Below are 18,382 nucleotides of genomic sequence, written 5' to 3' on the forward strand. Positions count from 1 at the left end.
TTTGATGACACCAAAGGTCACAAGCAACACCAACTTTTTAAGAACTCTATATGAAACTTAATCAGATATGTAATATACCGCAACTGCGTTTAAAAGTAAATTTTGACTTTATACTATTAGTCAAATTTCAATCACGTGAGCTAAAACATCACATTTAATTTCTACATGATTTCTAAAAAGGTGATGCGTTGACCTCGTTTTAAGCACATGCCAAACAGCATTCAAATTTCACTTTCAAGTTGTTTATTTCATATTCTGTTGAACAGAGTATGTTGTGCTATCTCATTTTATCTCTTCTTCATATTATCAATTGATTACAAGCATTAACCCAATAAAAACAACCCATAATTAAGTAAAATTCAAATTTTCTTAACACTGGTATCAGACGGGCACCTTTTGACATATATATATATATATATAAAACAAACATATTATTTGTAAGAGTTTACATGTTTAAAAGTTGTTTTTAACCTTATCCGCCATCCTAATCCTCACGTTTTCCCCCTTACAGCCAAATAGTTACTTCAAACGTTTTGCCCGCCACCGTCACATCCCCCCCCCACAGTTATAATCCCCCCAAACATTGACAGCATCATGTTGATCCGATTTTCTCGTGTTTAGAAAACCGCAACGCTCGCGTCAAAGAGAATCACTTTCCCCGAATGCTTGCTCCAATCCCAGTCGGCCCTTGGTATAGATAATGAAAAGCAAACACAAACGGTAAACGGTTCAACTTACCTTTGTCAACAAATCCAGTCTTTTATATTTTGTCAACATAGGGTTCGTTGTGACATTTGAATATTGTTATTTGGAAACAAATCAAAATGAGAAAAATGTTTTAAAGATAATAAATAGTTTGGTTGTCGTGGAATATCTCAAACTTAGAAGGTGTGAACAAAGGATATCGTATTTGACGTGTACAGTTTTAAATAATAACGTTGATCATATTCTCATTTAGGTATAGACTTGGTTTGTTAAAAGTTATTGGATCGATCATAAAAGCCCCATAAATAAGACTTGTCATTGACATTACGTCATAGTCAACGGAGATTTTATGGTATGATGATTCTCTTGGCCATTGCAGGTAAATTATTTTATTTAATCATTTATTCATTCTTAATAGTTCATTGTTTTCTTTTGTTGTTTTTTTTGTTGCTTTTTCGGGGGGGGGGGGGGGGGGGGGTAATATTCGTTTAGCCGTTTTGTCCAGCTTTGTGGTCTAATTCTAATGGTATGACACTCTGAGGTCCCGGTTCCAATTTCGTTGACGCAGTTTCAATCCTCGGAAAAGGCTTTTGACTCACAGTTTGTCACCAAACTCAGGTGTAGAATGAGTAGCTGACTGGTAACAGCGTTGTGACTGCCTCATCGTATGCGGTATGACTGTCTTGGGACCATTAGTACCACTTGGCACTTGGATTACTTTAGCTCTACATAATCTCACCTTTCCTGTCTTAAAGAAACAGATTCATTGTTGCAGTGTGTCTTTAATGCTTGAAGTACTAATTAAGGTATTTAAAATATAAAACCTTGTTACTATCATGCTTTTTCGATATCACTGTAAGGATATTTTGTATTTGAAAAAAAAAATGAAATACACAAATGACTAGATAGCCTCTTTAGGTAAAATCAAACTCAAATAAGAACAAAATATATAAAATGAGAGAAAAGAGATTTGAAAAATTAAAAGTATATGACACTGGAAAAAGTTTAAAGAAAAAGACACCCTCCTTCGCCTCCCCCTCCTCCTTTTTTCTTCTTCTTATTATTCTACTCCTACCTTCCCTTTCTTTCTTTCTTTCATTTTCTACTTCTTCCTCTCTCTCTCTCTCTCTCTCTCTGATGTTAAAAATGTCCAACAAGCAATAAAAGATCGTACCCATAAAAGTGTTGAGTTTGTAAATTCTACTGGTCCTAGTCGTCGTTTTTATAAGGGAGGAACTGTTGGAAAAAAGTATAAAAGGTCTTTAATTGGTTGCTGTGAATGTTTGGATTAGCAATCTGAACCGTTGGTGTTTGATGTTGGACCCTCGTCGTTATAGCCGATGTTTAGATTGGATTAAATTGGATTACTTGTCTCAAAACCTTTCGATTCCTAATCATCAGATTGGGATGACTCGAATGCCTCTCTAGTCTTCTCTGTTGATTGTTTACACAGTTCAAGTTCTAATGATTTGGATGGCCGCCGCGAAATTTTTATTCTCTATTGTATTCTGGCACTTTCCTACTCACTTCATCTCTTAAGGTTGCGTTTACTTAGTCCAGTCGAAACACTACATTCATCATTATTCACTACACAATTTAATGACAAGCTCAATTTACACCACCCCCCCCCCCTCCTTCTCAAATAGAAGAGGAGGCCAACACGTCCCAATCACATGATTAGGAGGCAAATATTATTTGTAAACTAAGTACAAAACGCCAGTAATCATGTTGTACGCACATAGCGTTTCACTGTAGTTTTGTATTGTCTTCATTCGCTATTTGTCTTCTATCCACATCATAATATATTGCCATCAAATTTCAATATGGTCTATTGGTGAAAATATGAATGAAATTGAATTGTGATTTCTCTTGTCCTCATATTCCAGTTACCATAATGATCGGACGTGTATCTGGCCAGATCGGCCTGTGTCCCCAGCCATCTGGGGATTTCCCGAACCCCAGCAGCGAGCGGTGCACCACATTTTTTAGGTGTGTCCAGGGCCAGCCCAATCTTCTCAGGTGTCCTGTCAATCAACGCTTTGACTTCCTCTTTAGAATCTGCAGACCTCGAGGACAAGTCGACTGTAACAAGTGAATACTTAATAATAATAATAATAATAATAATAATAATAATAATAATAATAATAATGATGATGATGATGATGATGATGATGATGATGATGATGATGATGATGATGATGATGATGATGATGATGATGATGATGATGATGATGATGATGATAATAATAATAATAATAATAATAATCATCATCATCATCATCATAATAATAATATTGATAATAATAAAAGTAATAATAATAATAACAATAATAATAATTATCATTATTATCATCATCATCATTATCATCATTATTATTATTATTATTATTATTATTATTATCATCATCATCATCATCATCATCATCTTTCATCCATCATCATTATTATGATTATTATTATTATTATCACTAATACTATTATTATTATTATTATTATTAATATTATTATCATTATCAATACTGTCATTATTATTATTATCATCATCATCATCATCACAATTATTATTATTATTGTTATTATAAAATAGTTTTACCATAACCACTTGTATTGGAAGTGCTACAACTAAATACAACTTTGTTGTCACGTGGTATATATGGCACCTAATAGATTTCTAGCCCAAGGGAAACTCACATTTTTCTTATCACACTCAAATGTAAAGTTACATATCTAGCCGGTGACATTGTCAAAAAAATGAGCTTTTATTTAATATGGCAATATCCACTAAACGTGCTCAAAGCGCTTTACAACATCAACAAGTAACAGTAACATATAAAGCGAGATATGACACCTGAAGGCGATATTACAAATTTTCCCGACAGAAACAACGTTGTTAATGGCCAGGTACTCGTTTTACATCTGAGTATGGTGAAAGAATGTGAGTAAAGAGCCTTTTCCAAGAACTCAACAATGCACCGAGTGAGGCTTGAACCCAGGACCTTCCTATCCGGGGTTCATTCCACATAAATCATATTGGGACAAAAGCTCTATTTAACTTTCTCGCTGTTCTTTCTTCTGCCAGCCAGCTTCAAATTTTTGCTACCCCAACTAGTCGAGGTGTTTCGGCAAGCATAGGAGGCAAAGGATCAGATCTAGCTGGGCTCGTTGGTGCACTTGGCGGGGATTTAGGAGGCTCCCTTGGGGCTGGTGGGATTGGAGTCGGTCTTCCCCAAGCAGGCCTTCTAAACTTCATTTTGGGTCGAGCTGGCACTGGCGTTGATGGAGGAAATGGAAACCAGCTGGCTCTCATCGCAGCTTTGGCCCAGATGATGGGGCCTAGTCCTAGAAGGGTAAGTAAAGCCTGCTATTTGTGTAGAGTTTTTTTTTTTTTTAAATATTTTTGTTATTTTTACGGATTAAATTAATTAGATGGTAAAAGGATAATAACTGACTGACATAGAGCCAAGGCTTATTATATATACAAGGCCATGTAACCCTGTCAAAAGAGCTTTCATTTTCATTGAACACAACATCAAGCAGTCTAAGCGTTCGTTTGTTTTTGTTTTTAAGGGTTTTACAGCGCTTGCAACACATTAAGGTCATATCAGCACCAGTAAAAAGGAAGAAAAATGGGATAGTAAAAAGTTCTAGAATTACAATTAAAGCACCCAAGAAAAAATAAGACATAGGGGAACTGAGAACAAATAGGGATCAGATGTAGATTCCAAGAGCATACCACCAATGTACTTAGTTTGAGATCACATATAAGTTTCACCAGGACACAAGCACAAAATCCAAAAAAGAGGAATACACTCAAATGCTTACATTATACATTCAAAATAACAAGTATAATAATACATAACAGAAAGATGATTTACAAGGAAAAAAATATCATCTCCCAAAACAATAACTATGCATTTGACAGTTTCCCTCCCGGCCAGGGCCAGGAAAAACCCAAGTAATCTCATTCCAAGACAAAGACAGAAAGCATGTTGGAAAACAGATGTAAGGGGATAGAAGACACAGTAAGTAGGCTACCTCCCTTCCCACTATGGGAGGTCAGAAACCCCACCCAGTTACTAAAGACAAAATATAATTTGCCTTGTTTTAACAAATACTTAAATCTTATGATATAACGATCCAGGCGACACCAGTGAGTCAAACTGTCCAACAACAACTGACCCCAGAAGGCTTTGACCGACCGGTGATCTCATTGCTCGGAGGAAACAATCCCAGTCTTGGTCCAAGTCTTGGGGTATGTATAATAATTATTGCCTTAGCTGATAGTGACCCACTAAAAATGATTTTGGTTGGGAAACCTTTCAGGAAATAACGTGTTATATCAATCTAGAGCATTACTTCCTATATCAATAGATTTAAGATGACCCCGACTTGATAACATTCTCAAACTTAAGAGTCATTTGGGATTTTGGGTTGTTGTTGTTTTTAATTAACCGACTGACTGAGTGAGGGTTATTGTTTGTTTGTTTTTATGAGTTTTACGAAGTTCGAGACTAAGATCATTTTGACGCAAGAAAAAGGAAGATGTTAGGGGGGAAGTTGCAGATCTGAAGTAAAAAGCACCAAAGAAAATGTAAGATTGAGGGGAATGTTCAAATAAGGAACAGAAGATTCTACGAGCAATCCATCATTGTGCATAATTTAACATTTCCTAAAAGTTTTACCCAGTTAAAGCATAGAATCCCGTTTAGAAAGGAAAAAGGCAAATGCTTAACAAGAACAATCTATTCAAAACAAAAACAAATAATAATACATAACAGATTTACAAGGAAAATAAATAATCTCTCCAAAAAAAAATTAATTAAAAGTTATCCATTTGACTGGCTCCCTCTCAGCCATGGACCCCACCACCGACCAGGAATAAAAACGAGTAATCCCAATCCAGAACAAAGAGAGAGAAAAAACCCCCAAAACTTGAGCGTTTATACAGAGCAATATTCACAAAACGTACTCAAAGAGCTTTAGTAACATGGAAAGGGAAAACCGATATAGAGGGGAAAGAAAACCTGGAAAAGTGAACTGTCCGCCAAACGTTTGAGATCAAAGAGAGTATTACTGTCAATATACAAAAGAAGAAGAGAAAAAAAAATTATAGAGAGTGTAAAACACCATTAACCCTCTCCTTACCACCCATGGGAAAATCGTCACATTCGTTACGATTCAACCAACAGTTATCTCATTCTGATATCCCTTGTATATTACAAATTATAAAGAAAATACTTTGTTATAGCGATAAAAATTAGACATTGGACAATATTATGTATTATGTACTTGTTCCTTTTCTGTTTGAGTCGGGAAAAAAATCTATTTTTGTGTTGGGTGGGTGTGAAGTTTCATGAAAAATTCAGAAAATGGCTGGTATTAAGAGTGTTAAAAGTCTCAATATCGCGCAGCTGTTTCCTTATGTGTAGGAAAAATAGGCATGTGATTGTGGTGAAGGAAAAGGCCATGAAATCCTTTGTGTTTAGAGTTACCTATTGCTTGAACTCTAGTCCGTACTGTATGCTGTGGCAATCACCTTCATTGGTTCATAAGGGTGTTCTGTTTTACGACTGATGTATGAGAAGTCACTTGTAACGGAATGCATTCATCTATAATGCTTCTATGATTTTTTTTTCTACTTTTGTTTTATGTTTTTGGTGTGGATCTTAGACGGAACAACCACAGTCCAGTTTTGGTTTAACCAGGGTTTAATGGCATTTCTCTTTTACTGATTATAGTAGGCAGCCTAATGTGTTTTGAGAAATCTGAGGACGGAATTTGCTTTCTTAATATTTATCTATTTATTGCAGTTTTGCTATCAATAAAAACTACTAAACCCCTAAACCCTAGAGTATTTTATGTAGACATTTAGTTTTAATAATTTTGTCATGAATGTATGGAGTAAACTTGGCATCTTTTAAGATGAAAAACCATTTTCTATCCTTTTGCTGCACAATTTCAGTCATACTTATATTTATATGGGGTAAAAAAGGATAGGAAGTGAGCTGTTCCATCGTATTTGAGCAGAAAAAAAAAATAGAAATAGTTTGATTTTTTCTTTCCTTACTTTTTTGTGTTTTTCTTTTCTTCTCTCATTCAAAAAAAACTATAGACAAGAGATATTATTTATTTCTTCTTCACATTATTAACCGACTGACTCGAAATGTGCATTTTCAAGGAAAACGTAAGCTACTTTCTTGATATAGGTTGTAGAGCGTAAAATCTTGAAAACGGTAACAGGCCATAGGGCTTTCCATAAATGGAATATATTGGAGATTATAGTTTTCTTTTCAATTGTTATCACATTTTCAATTTATTTTTTAATCCCCCAGTCAAACTCAGGAGGCTTTGGTGTAGGAGTAAACTATCCACAAACTCCGTACATAAGGCCACAGGTACCAAGCATTGCAAGTCTTGTAGGTCAGCCCAACATTGCCAATGGCCATCTAGCACAACCACCGTTGAACTTTAACCCAGGGCAGCTACAACAACTGGTAGATTTGGCAGCTACAACAGCACATGAAAAAGTCATTAATAATGATGATGATAATAAAAAGGAAGATAACAACACCAACAATAAATAAATAAATAGATAAATAAATAAATAAATAAATAAATAAATAAATAAATAAATAAATAAATAAATAAGCTGGATAATTCTAGCATACAAATCACTTTTTTTTTATGTTTGCTCAGGAAAACTTTCACTTTGTGGTATGATACTCGGTTTGTGACCTGGAGGTGACGGCTTCACGTCTTGCACAAAGTTGAGTCATTGGAAAAGGCTGTTTACCCACATTTCCTCATGTGGAGGAGAAGAAGGCACGTAATTGTGGTGAAGGAGAGAAAGACGCGCACCTTATATTCCAGAACTGTCTAAAGTATGCAACAGCAAGAAGGTATTTTTGGCCTGGTACCACACCTCTGCAGACTAAACTGTTTGAGCCAGATTTAGAAAGACAACTTTCTTCACACAACTGGTCATTCAAACATTAAGATAATATGAGGGGGGAAGAAGAAGAAGAAGAAGAAGAAGAAGAAGAAGAAGAAGAAGAAGAAGAAGAAGAAGAAGAAGAAGAAGAAGAAGAAGAAGAAGAAGAAAAGAAGAAGAAGAAGAAGAAGAAAAGAAGAAGAAGAAGAAGAAGAAAGAAGAAGAAGAAGAAGAAGAAGAAGAAAAAAGAAGAAGAGAAAAGAAAGAAGAAAAGAAAAAGAAAAAGAAGAAGAAAAGAAGAAGAAGAAGAAGATACCAAACTTGTTACTTGTAAGTGACGGGTTAACATCTTGCTGTGAGCGACACAAAGTTGATTCGTTTGTTTCTTTGTTTTTAAGGGTTTTACGGCGCTTGCAACACATTAAGGTCAAATCAGCGCCATTAAAAAGGAAGAAAATGGGATAGTAAAAAGTTCTAGAATTACAATTTTAGCACCCAAGAAAAGGGAAGACAAAAGGGAATTGGTTCAAACAGGAAACAGAGGTAGATTCCAAGAGCACACTATCAAAGTACTTAGTTTGAGGTCACTAAAAGTCTCATCCAGACACAAGCACAGGTCCCCACTGAGAGGAATACACTCAAATGTTTACAAACCATATATAATATAAAAACAAAACATAATACAGTGCATAACAAAGAGATGAAATCATCTAAAAGTCTGTTGGTGGCAAATTAATGTGACAATGACTTCTCAAATTCGAATATTTAAACTCACACTAAGCCTCATTGGAGAAAGAGTACGAGGAAAAAAGCTGTTGGTTTTAATTTTTAAAAAGTTCTTTTAATGTTTTAAACTTGTGAAAGAATGGATAGAAAAGCATGTTAAATAAAAATTAGTTTTTTTTCACATTGAAAATATTCAATATTGTTATTGTTACTGGTCCATTCAATTATTTTCTTTCATTTTCACCAGCCTGTCAACATAAAGGGTTGAAAACTAATTAATCAAGTATTAATCAATTTTGTAAATACATTTTTTTCGCAATGAAAGACTTAAAATATAGCAATACATACATAACGATAAGCAATAATAAAGCTTAGTGACCCTATTTAGTACTGATATGTACTTCAATTACAGTCAAATAATAGCATTCAACTTTATTCAGAACAAAAGACACAAAAGTGAAATTCATTTTACACAATTTGATGAAATAGAAACAGACAAATTGTTACAAACTACTTCGTTCCAAACAAGATACATTATTCATAATGCCAGTAAAAAGGGAGTAGACGTTTTAAAAAATGAATCAAGATTTTAAATTAATATTCAGGGTTTTCTCTTAACCAAAAGTTAATTACCAAAAAAAAAAAAAAAACAATAATAATTCTTTAAAAACTTTTTTTCATAAACATTTTCATTTCCATTCTATGAATGCAGATGGTAAAGAAGAAATGGTAAAACTATTCATTCAATGATCTTCATGCATTACAATAAGATAAAATTAAGAATTATTTGTAATGAAATTCAATAGCATTATGACATGAACATTCAAAAACTATTCTTATCATCAAGAAGGAAAAAACCTACAAAACAAGAAAACTGAAGTCAAAACATGACAAAATCCATTTATCATACTTACACAAAATGTCAAACCCTATTGTGATGGAGATGAAAAAAAAAATATCCTAAGTAATCTTCTCTAAGGTATAATAGGGTCTTGACTGAATAAACATATTTAGCAACAGATGAAAGTACTCTTAGAGTCAATAATAGTCAAGATGTTAAGTAAGCCATGGTAATGTGAATGATGGAATTTTGTTCAATAAATTAATAAGCAACCAACAAATCAATATCATCATCTAAAATAACAATAGGAGAGTAAAATCCTGCTATACACCCACTTCTACTGTCATGATAACTTGGTAACAAACAGGGGCTATATTATTATCATATTTGTGATTAATTAACATCACAAACAATACCAATGGCAAAAAAAAAAAACAAACCCAAAAACCAAACGACAGCAACCGCAAAACCAAAAAGAATTGTACATCAATCATTTTACCAAATCAGGATTCAAAGTATAAGAAAAATAAGGCTGAAAATAAATTAAAGGTGATAAAAAATAATAGCGAAAAACGTGAGATTTGGCAATTTGGATGACGTTTCTTGCTTAAAATTTTAAAAAAAATTAATTAAAATAATAATACTAATAAATAAATCAACCGTTTGGGTGAGGTCTACCAAAAGGGACACCATCCAATGTAGCATTGACATAGGTTCTCGTGGGATGTCGCTTGTTGAATCAGCAGTTCTACTTGATTCTTCACATCAACTGGTTCATCTGTACCAAAGTCTCTTCCTGGTAAATGACAAATATGCAGAAATTAAGTAATCAATATCCCTCGTGTGTGTGTGTGTGTGTGTGTGTGTGTGTGTGTGTGTGTGTGTGTGTGTGTGTGTGTGTATGTATGTATGTATGTATGTATGTATGTATGTATGTATGTATGTGTGTGTGTGTGTGTGTGTGTGTGTGTGTAGTAAGTAAGTAAGTAAGTAAGTAAGTAAGTAAGTAAGTAAGTAAGTAAGTAAGTAAGTAAGTAAGTAAGTAAGTAAGTAAGTAAGTAAGTAAGTAAGTAAGTAATGTATGTTATGTATGTATGTATGTATGTATGTATGTATGTATGTATGTATGTATGTATGTATGTATGTATGTATGTATGTATGTATGTATGTATGTATGTATGTATGTATGTATGTATGTATGTATGTATGTATGTATGTATGTATGTATGTATGTATGTATGTATGAATTTTTTTTTTCCTCTTTAGAATCCTACAAATTGATTTCTTGTAATAGCCTCCCTTGGAATCAGGTCACCTTGTGAACAAGAAAGGATAATGATAATGACAAATTCACAAGACGAGACACCTTTACTTCCAACAAGCACCTTTCACCATTTATTGAAGCATTAATCAAACTCATGGACTATTGAAATGCTTGATTGATTGTCACACTTTTCCTGACCTGATTGAAAACTTCATGACCATTTTTTTTCTCCGACCGCATTTTTCTTCAAAATGAAATTCCCGACTTTTCAAGAATTCCCAAGCTGGTGGTGACCCTGCATGTAAAGATTTCTGATTTGACGAACACAAAGTGCACACAAAACTCAGATCTGTCAATTCTTTTTCCATTAGACAGGCATGACATGTTTATCTTGTGTCACATGCCACAAAGTACCAAACTCTACACATGCCTCTACACATGCAACATAAAAGATCTCTTTTGACAGCTCCCTATTCACATCAAACACATATCTCATTTTTATCTTTTATTGTCTCCATTTCCATATCAATATTAACTTCTCAATCACTCTCAACTAACACTGACTGCATATCTTTTTCCACTTCTTTTATATAGCTACTACCCTCATCGTTAAAGTCAGAATAATCATCTCTTCTTTTAAAAAAAAAAACAACTTTCAATTCCTTCTTATTTCCTTTTGTCTTTTCGCCTCCTCCTGTTGTCACTCCTGTTCTTTACTTTTGCGCTTTGTTTACTTCTTTGTTTTGGTGTATATTTTTCTGTTTCTTTCTTTTCTCTTTCGTCAGTCCTTCAGATGTTGGTAGATTTCTCCTAAAGTTATTTTAATCCACTTTACCACAGTGGCTTTCTTGAAACCTCTTTCTCTCATTATGCTTTCTATCTAAATATGTCTGTCTTTCTCTAGTCAAACAATGTTTCTAGACCCAACATGACTGTCTTTCTCTAGTCAAACAATGTTTCTAGACCCAACATGTCTGTCTTTCTCTAGTCAAACAATGTTTCTAGACCCAACATGTCTGTCTTTCTCTAGTCAAACAATGTTTCTAGACCCAATATGTCTGTCTTTCTCTAGTCAGACAATGTTTCTAGACCTAACATGTCTGTCTTTCTCTAGTCAAACAATGTTTCTAGACCCAACATGTCTGTCTTTCTCTAGTCAAACAATGTTTCTAGACCCAATATGTCTGTCTTTCTCTAGTCAGACAATGTTTCTAGACCTAACATGTCTGTCTTTCTCTAGTCAAACAATGTTTCTAGACCCAACATGTCTGTCTTTCTCTAGTCAAACAATGTTTCTAGACCTAACATGTCTGTCTTTCTCTAGTCAAACAATGTTTCTAGACCCAACATGTCTCTCTTTCTCTAGTCAAACAATGTTTCTAGACCCAACATGTCTGTCTTTCTCTAGTCAAACAATGTTTCTAGACCCAACATGTCTGTCTTTCTCTAGTCAAACAATGTTTCTAGACCCAACATGTCTGTCTTTCTCTAGTCAAACAATGTTTCTAGACCCAATATGTCTGTCTTTCTCTAGTCAAACAATGTTTCTAGACCCAACATGTCTGTCTTTCTCTAGTCAAACAATGTTTCTAGACCCAACATGTCTGTCTTTCTCTAGTCAAACAATGTTTCTAGACCCAACATGTCTGTCTTTCTCTAGTCAAACAATGTTTCTAGACCCAATATGTCTGTCTTTCTCTAGTCAGACAATGTTTCTAGACCTAACATGTCTGTCTTTCTCTAGTCAAACAATGTTTCTAGACCCAACATGTCTGTCTTTCTCTAGTCAAACAATGTTTCTAGACCCAACATGTCTGTCTTTCTCTAGTCAAACAATGTTTCTAGACCCAACATGTCTGTCTTTCTCTAGTCAAACAATGTTTCTAGACCCAACATGTCTGTCTTTCTCTAGTCAAACAATGTTTCTAGACCCAACATGTCTGTCTTTCTCTAGTCAAACAATGTTTCTAGACCCAACATGTCTGTCTTTCTCTAGTCAAACAATGTTTCTAGACCCAACATGTCTGTCTTTCTCTAGTCAGACAATGTTTCTAGACCCAATATGTCTGTCTTTCTCTAGTCAGACAATGTTTCTAGACCCAATATGTCTGTCTTTCTCTAGTCAAACAATGTTTCTAGAATGTTTCAGTGGGCTAGTTGTTTTACAACAAGTCATTGGCCGGTAAATGGAGGGACTGATTTTGGCAACATTATCAGACACTCCACCTTTGTGACTCTTGACTGTGAGATTCTTTGTAAGTTAATGTTTAGACTACAATTACTTGTATGAAATCACTGTATGTGGGGCTGAAATGGAAAGTAAGATCTTCTTAATCCTGACAATTAGTTTCTTTGTCAGTCTAAGACCAATGTAAGTATAAAATCCACCTCGGTTGTTTGTGGATCTCTTGCATGGTTCAAACTGGTGATAAAGGTAAACAGGCAATGGGAATATGGAAAAGGAAAGTTGTTTTAATGGAGGACTGGCTCGCTCCATTATGGTTTTAAAACAAAAGATACCTTCTGAGACACAATGTTCACAGAGAGTGGTCGACCAGAGGTCAATTACTTATATTTCTTTTTCAATTTCGAAAACTACCAAAAATCTCTAAGCTGATGGGACAGCAAGAAGTTAAAGATCGATGATTGGATGAGTTAAAACTGCAACAAAACATGTCCATCATGTATAAGAGTTGTGTACCGGAGTCTTTAATTTTGATGGAAACAGAAAAATTAATAATTTGCAAAATAGCATTTGCAACTGCTACAAAATCATGAATAAAAAGACCCATTTCCAAAACTGTTCCAAAACTTGATAGTGCTCTAGCTCCAACTATAATCAATACACAAGTCCCTAAAATGCCCACAACCACGTCTTCATTTGAGACAATATTATTGACAATAACATTTTGGCAGCAATTTACTCCAACAAGATTAGTTAATCTAGATAAATCAACATCAAGATTTTAATTTGTCCTACTTGTGTCAATTTTGTAATAATAACTAATATCTAGAGTAAAGCACAGACCTGTCAATTTTGTAATAATAACTAATATCTAGAGTAAAGCACAGACCTGTCAATTTTGTAATAATAACTAATATCTAGAGTAAAGCACAGACCTGTCAATTTTGTAATAATAACTAATATCTAGAGTAAAGCACAGACCTGTCAATGTTGTAATAATAACTAATATCTAGAGTAAAGCACAGACCTGTCAATGTTGTAATAATAACTAATATCTAGAGTAAAGCACAGACCTGTCAATTTTGTAATAATAACTAATATCTAGAGTAAAGCACAGACCTGTCAATGTTGTAATATTAACTAACATCTAGAGTAAAGCACAGACCTGTCAATGTTGTAATAATAACTAATATCTAGAGTAAAGCACAGACCTGTCAATTTTGTAATAATAAATAATATCTAGAGTAAAGCACAGACCTGTCAATTTTGTAATAATAACTAATATCTAGAGTAAAGCACAGACCTGTCAATGTTGTAATAATAACTAATATCTAGAGTAAAGCACAGACCTGTCAATGTTGTAATATTAACTAACATCTAGAGTAAAGCACAGACCTGTCAATTTTGTAATAATAACTAATATCTAGAGTAAAGCACAGACCTGTCAATTTTGTAATAATAACTAATATCTAGAGTAAAGCACAGACCTGTCAATTTTGTAATATTAACTAACATCTAGAGTAAAGCACAGACCTGTCAATTTTGTAATAATAACTAATATCTAGAGTAAAGCACAGACCTGTCAATTTTGTAATAATAACTAAAATCTAGAGTAAAGCACAGACCTGTCAATTTTGTAATAATAACTAATATCTAGAGTAAAGCACAGACCTGTCAATTTTGTAATAATAACTAATATCTAGAGTAAAGCACAGACCTGTCAATTTTGTAATAATAACTAATATCTAGAGTAAAGCACAGACCTGTCAATTTTGTAATAATAACTAATATCTAGAGTAAAGCACAGACCTGTCAACTTGTCCCTGACTCGATTGACGATGCTGAGGGCCTTTTTGCTGGTCACCTCTTGTGCCACACCTCCTTCATCTGTCATTTCAGCTCCCTTCTTAGCTCCAGTGCCTGGCTGGGATCCATCCAAGTCTTCTAACAAATCTGCTGAGGCTGGAATAGAAATTTGTTTTGTTTTGTTTGTTTTTAAGGGTTTTACAGCGCTTGCAACACATTAAGGTCATATTAGCGCCAGTAAAAAGGAAGAAAATGGGATAGTAAAAAGTTCTAGAGATGATTTACAAGCCAAAAAATATCATCTCCCTAAACTCTAAACATACATTTGACTGTTTCCCTCCTAGCTAGGGCCAGGACAAAACCAAGTAACTCATCCCAAAATAAAGACCGAAAGCATGTTGGAAAACAGATATAGGGATATAGAGACACAGTAAGTGCCTTCCTGCCCACTATGGGAAGTTGGGAACCCATCCAGCTGGAATAATAATAATAATAATAATAATAATAATAATAATAATAATAATAATAATAATAATAATAATAATAATAATAATAATAATAATAATAATAATAATAATAATAATAATAATAAATCTTTATTGTCCTAAAAAAAGCGGCAATTTATCATTTGGTTACACAATTATAACAATACAATATTGACATAGACACACTCACACAGATGCACACTAGTAACATCATAGTCATCGGAAAAAAAACCCCAAAAAAACAAAAAGCACATTCTGCTTTGACTGCTTTTGTGTACATGTGACACTCTTAGTTTAAAAGAAAGTCGATGAGATAGTCGACAGATTGTAGATTTGCATGAAAAAGGAAGACAAGTGGTTGTAGTTCAAACAAGGAATAAAAGTAAATACAAAAAAGCAACTTATTTGTGTATCAAGTCATAGACAACCAAAAAAGCTACAACCAGACATGTAAAAGGATCCCTGTCAGACAGGAAGGTGGTTTCCGAGGAATGTAAAATGCACCCCCAAAAATGAACCATACATTAAACCCTCTCAGTTAAATAAAAATTTGACTGTATTCTTTTAAAAAAGGAATATATAATCAAAATGAGAAATTTAAATATTTCATTCATCATCACTTTCATTTACCTTGATACTAATTGGAATTCAAAAGATAATTAATGAAACAAAATGACAAATAATATTCATGGAGGGACAGGACAGTCGTTTACCTTTCCCTTGCCAATTCAAAAAGAACATATAAAGAACAAAAATTTAAAGGAAAATAAAAAGAAATTGGTGAAATGAAGCACAGGTAGTACTGTTTTTAAAAAGATGTACTCACCGCCTTCCTGGCTCTCATTCATGGACCCTCCAGATTTGCCTCCCTTGGCCACCCCACCCTTAGCCTTGTGGGCATCCACTAGTCTCCAACTAAGCAAAGGATCATAAACGAATGCCTCTAACACTGCCATTAAAGATTCTTTGTTGTCTCTGAGTACGGACATCACTTTCTGGCAGGTTTGACGATAGTTCCCATCAATACCTGTCACCTCCATTGCATTGATCAGCATGCGAGTCAGACGGAATGGAATCTTCTCTGGGTATTTCTCGCGTACCATGGCCACCTCAAAACAGTCACCAAAGTCAATGTGGATGATCTTCCCACTGATTCGATCCAGCATGAGGTTAGATGGATGTCTGAGAGAGGAGAAATAACTCACTATAAGCACATTGATAGTCCAGTAAAAATTAAACTATTAGGAGGGTAACAAAATTTTACTTTTTCTTCTGGATACGGAGCATTGATAGTAATACTTAATTTATGTCAGTCTGTTTATTTGAGGAAGAAGTAGAAGTAAAAGAATCAGGAAAACCCAAAAATACGTTTTTTTCAAACAGAAATTGAAATGTTTTTTATTCCCTCTTTGTTGACAAAACTGGGATCCTAAAAATTCAATCCTAATTCACAGCTAAAACTGAAAGAAAAATTGTTCTTCTCAGAGTACTATCAAAATGGTCAGAAATGTAATGAAATAAAAGTAAATTGTGTGTCTTCAGTGTCATATCTCCACTGACATTGAACCATCAATAACGCAACAGTGAAAAGTTTAAAAAAAGTTTGATTCCCTTATTTGTCTTAGTTATGAGCTTATTGATATTATCTTCAGATAGGTCTTGGAAAGATTCCACATTTGTAATGCTTGTTACGTTTGGCAAGGTGAACATTATAAATTATAAATGATAATGGTCCCTTGATATGAAAAAAATGTTCAAAATAGAAGCATTTTGTAATAATTATACACAGTAACTTTGAAAATACATTTTGAAAATACTACAGAAATTCAGTTAGTTTATCAGAAGTTATTTCTTTATATTTTGATAGCAAATAACGCCTGAGTGTTGTAAACGGGCTTTCAAGATGGCAGGAAAAAATGGGGTGGGGTGGGGATGAGAATTGTGATAATAACAATGCAATGCGCGGACCAGTGCCTGTCATAAATCCGGCCCCAACCACTTTAGAATGTTAATTTTTCCTGTTGACAAAGGGTTTACCAGTTAAGCTTTCATTCTCCAATGTACATTGTCAGAGGCCCAAACTAAAAATTTGGATCACCAGACTTTCAGAGACCACTCGGAGGAATTTCAAGAGGAATTCCAAAAGAGGAATTCACGTGTAAAAGAAAAGGGAATTGGGACAACATTTGGCAATGTGTTTATATATGTAAAACATATAACTAATTAGAACTATATGATATGTAAACATATATAAATATATCTATCTATATAAATACCATCCCAAAGTCCCTTTATTTCAAATGAAGTAAAACTCCAAAGCCTAATGATGGTGGTTGTAGTAGTGGTGGTAGTGATGACAATACGTGGGTAGTTTATCAAAGTAAACAATGACATGAATGTCTAAGAACTTACCTGTCCCCAAGTCCTAGGACATAGCCTACCATAGACATGACAGCAAGGGATCTTGTGTAGTTGGTGGTGGTTGTAGTAGTGGTGGTAGTGATGATAATACGTGGGTAGTTTATCAAAGTAAACAATGACATGAATGTCTAAGAACTTACCTGTCCCCAAGTCCTAGGACATAGCCTACCATAGACATGACAGCAAGGGATCTTGTGTAGTTGGTGCGGCGATCAAACCAGACCTGTATTTACAACAGAACACAAGAAAATAAAAAACAACAAGACATAAGGGCTATGTGTTAAAATCTTAAGAGTAAAATTAAGAGTTTGGCAACAAAATCTATCATTAAAACTCAACTCTCCCACGTCATTTTACCCCTAGCTTATAAGGAAATCCTTTGTGGGTATAAAATTGTTTTTTGTTTTATGCTTTAATGGGCTTTACGGTGCTTGCAACACATTTAAGTCATATCAGCTCCAGTAAAAATGAAGAAAATTGGAGAGTGAAAGGATTTTAGATGTACAATTAAAAGGACTTGAGGAAAAGGTAAGACAAAGGGAGTGCTTCAAAAAGGGAACAGATGGAGATTCCAAGAGCACACCATCAATGAACTCAGTTTGAAATCACATAAATGTCTCACCCAGACACCAGAACAATATCCCACTAAGAGAAATACACTCAGATGTTTATATTATACATTCAAAATAACAAATATAACAATACATAACAGAAAGATGATTTAAAAGGAAAAAAATATCATCTCCCAAAATAATAAGTGTGCATTTGATTGTTTCCCTCCAAGCCAAGCACTACAGCTAGGGCCAGGGCAAAACTTAGTAATCTCATTCTAAGACAAAGACAGAAAGCAAATTTGAAAACAGATATAAGGGGATAGAAGACACAGTAAGACACTATGGGAGGCCAGGAACCCCACCCAGTGTGGGTAAAAAAGAAGACATCCAATAAATGTTGAGATTCTGACAGCAGTTGGGTAAAGCACCAGGCCTGGGTATCTGTCCACCCCACAGTGATTGGA

At 34.3% G+C, this 18,382-nt stretch overlaps 2 protein-coding genes across 4 annotated transcripts in view; one reads left to right on the forward strand and one right to left on the reverse strand.

Moving 5' to 3' along the window:
- The first annotated feature begins 675 nt into the window (after positions 1-675).
- Positions 676-7,289, forward strand: LOC144971895 (uncharacterized). Its single transcript, XM_078912967.1, has 5 exons — positions 676-1,084; positions 2,592-2,796; positions 3,785-4,052; positions 4,847-4,957; positions 7,038-7,289. The coding sequence occupies exons 1-5, from the start codon at positions 1,060-1,062 to the stop codon at positions 7,287-7,289; spliced, it is 861 nt and encodes a 286-aa protein (XP_078769093.1). The 5' UTR covers positions 676-1,059.
- Positions 7,290-8,451: 1,162 nt separating this feature from the next.
- LOC144971609 (serine/threonine-protein kinase mTOR-like) overlaps positions 8,452-18,382 on the reverse strand; it is an 80,592-nt gene continuing 70,661 nt past the window's right edge. For all 3 annotated transcript variants that reach the window (XM_078912681.1, XM_078912679.1, XM_078912680.1), the window contains 4 exons: positions 17,505-17,587; positions 15,770-16,125; positions 14,462-14,614; positions 8,452-9,999 (listed from right to left, as the gene is read on the reverse strand). In XM_078912681.1, the coding sequence (XP_078768807.1) occupies positions 9,878-9,999; positions 14,462-14,614; positions 15,770-16,125; positions 17,505-17,587 (714 nt within the window). In that variant the 3' untranslated portion in view covers positions 8,452-9,877. The remainder of the gene's footprint in view (positions 10,000-14,461; positions 14,615-15,769; positions 16,126-17,504; positions 17,588-18,382) is intronic.

This window comes from Berghia stephanieae, chromosome 4 (assembly GCF_034508935.2).
Source record: "Berghia stephanieae isolate SIO BIC M18660-M18661 chromosome 4, UCSD_Bste_1.3, whole genome shotgun sequence".
Taxonomy (NCBI): domain Eukaryota; kingdom Metazoa; phylum Mollusca; class Gastropoda; order Nudibranchia; family Aeolidiidae; genus Berghia; species Berghia stephanieae.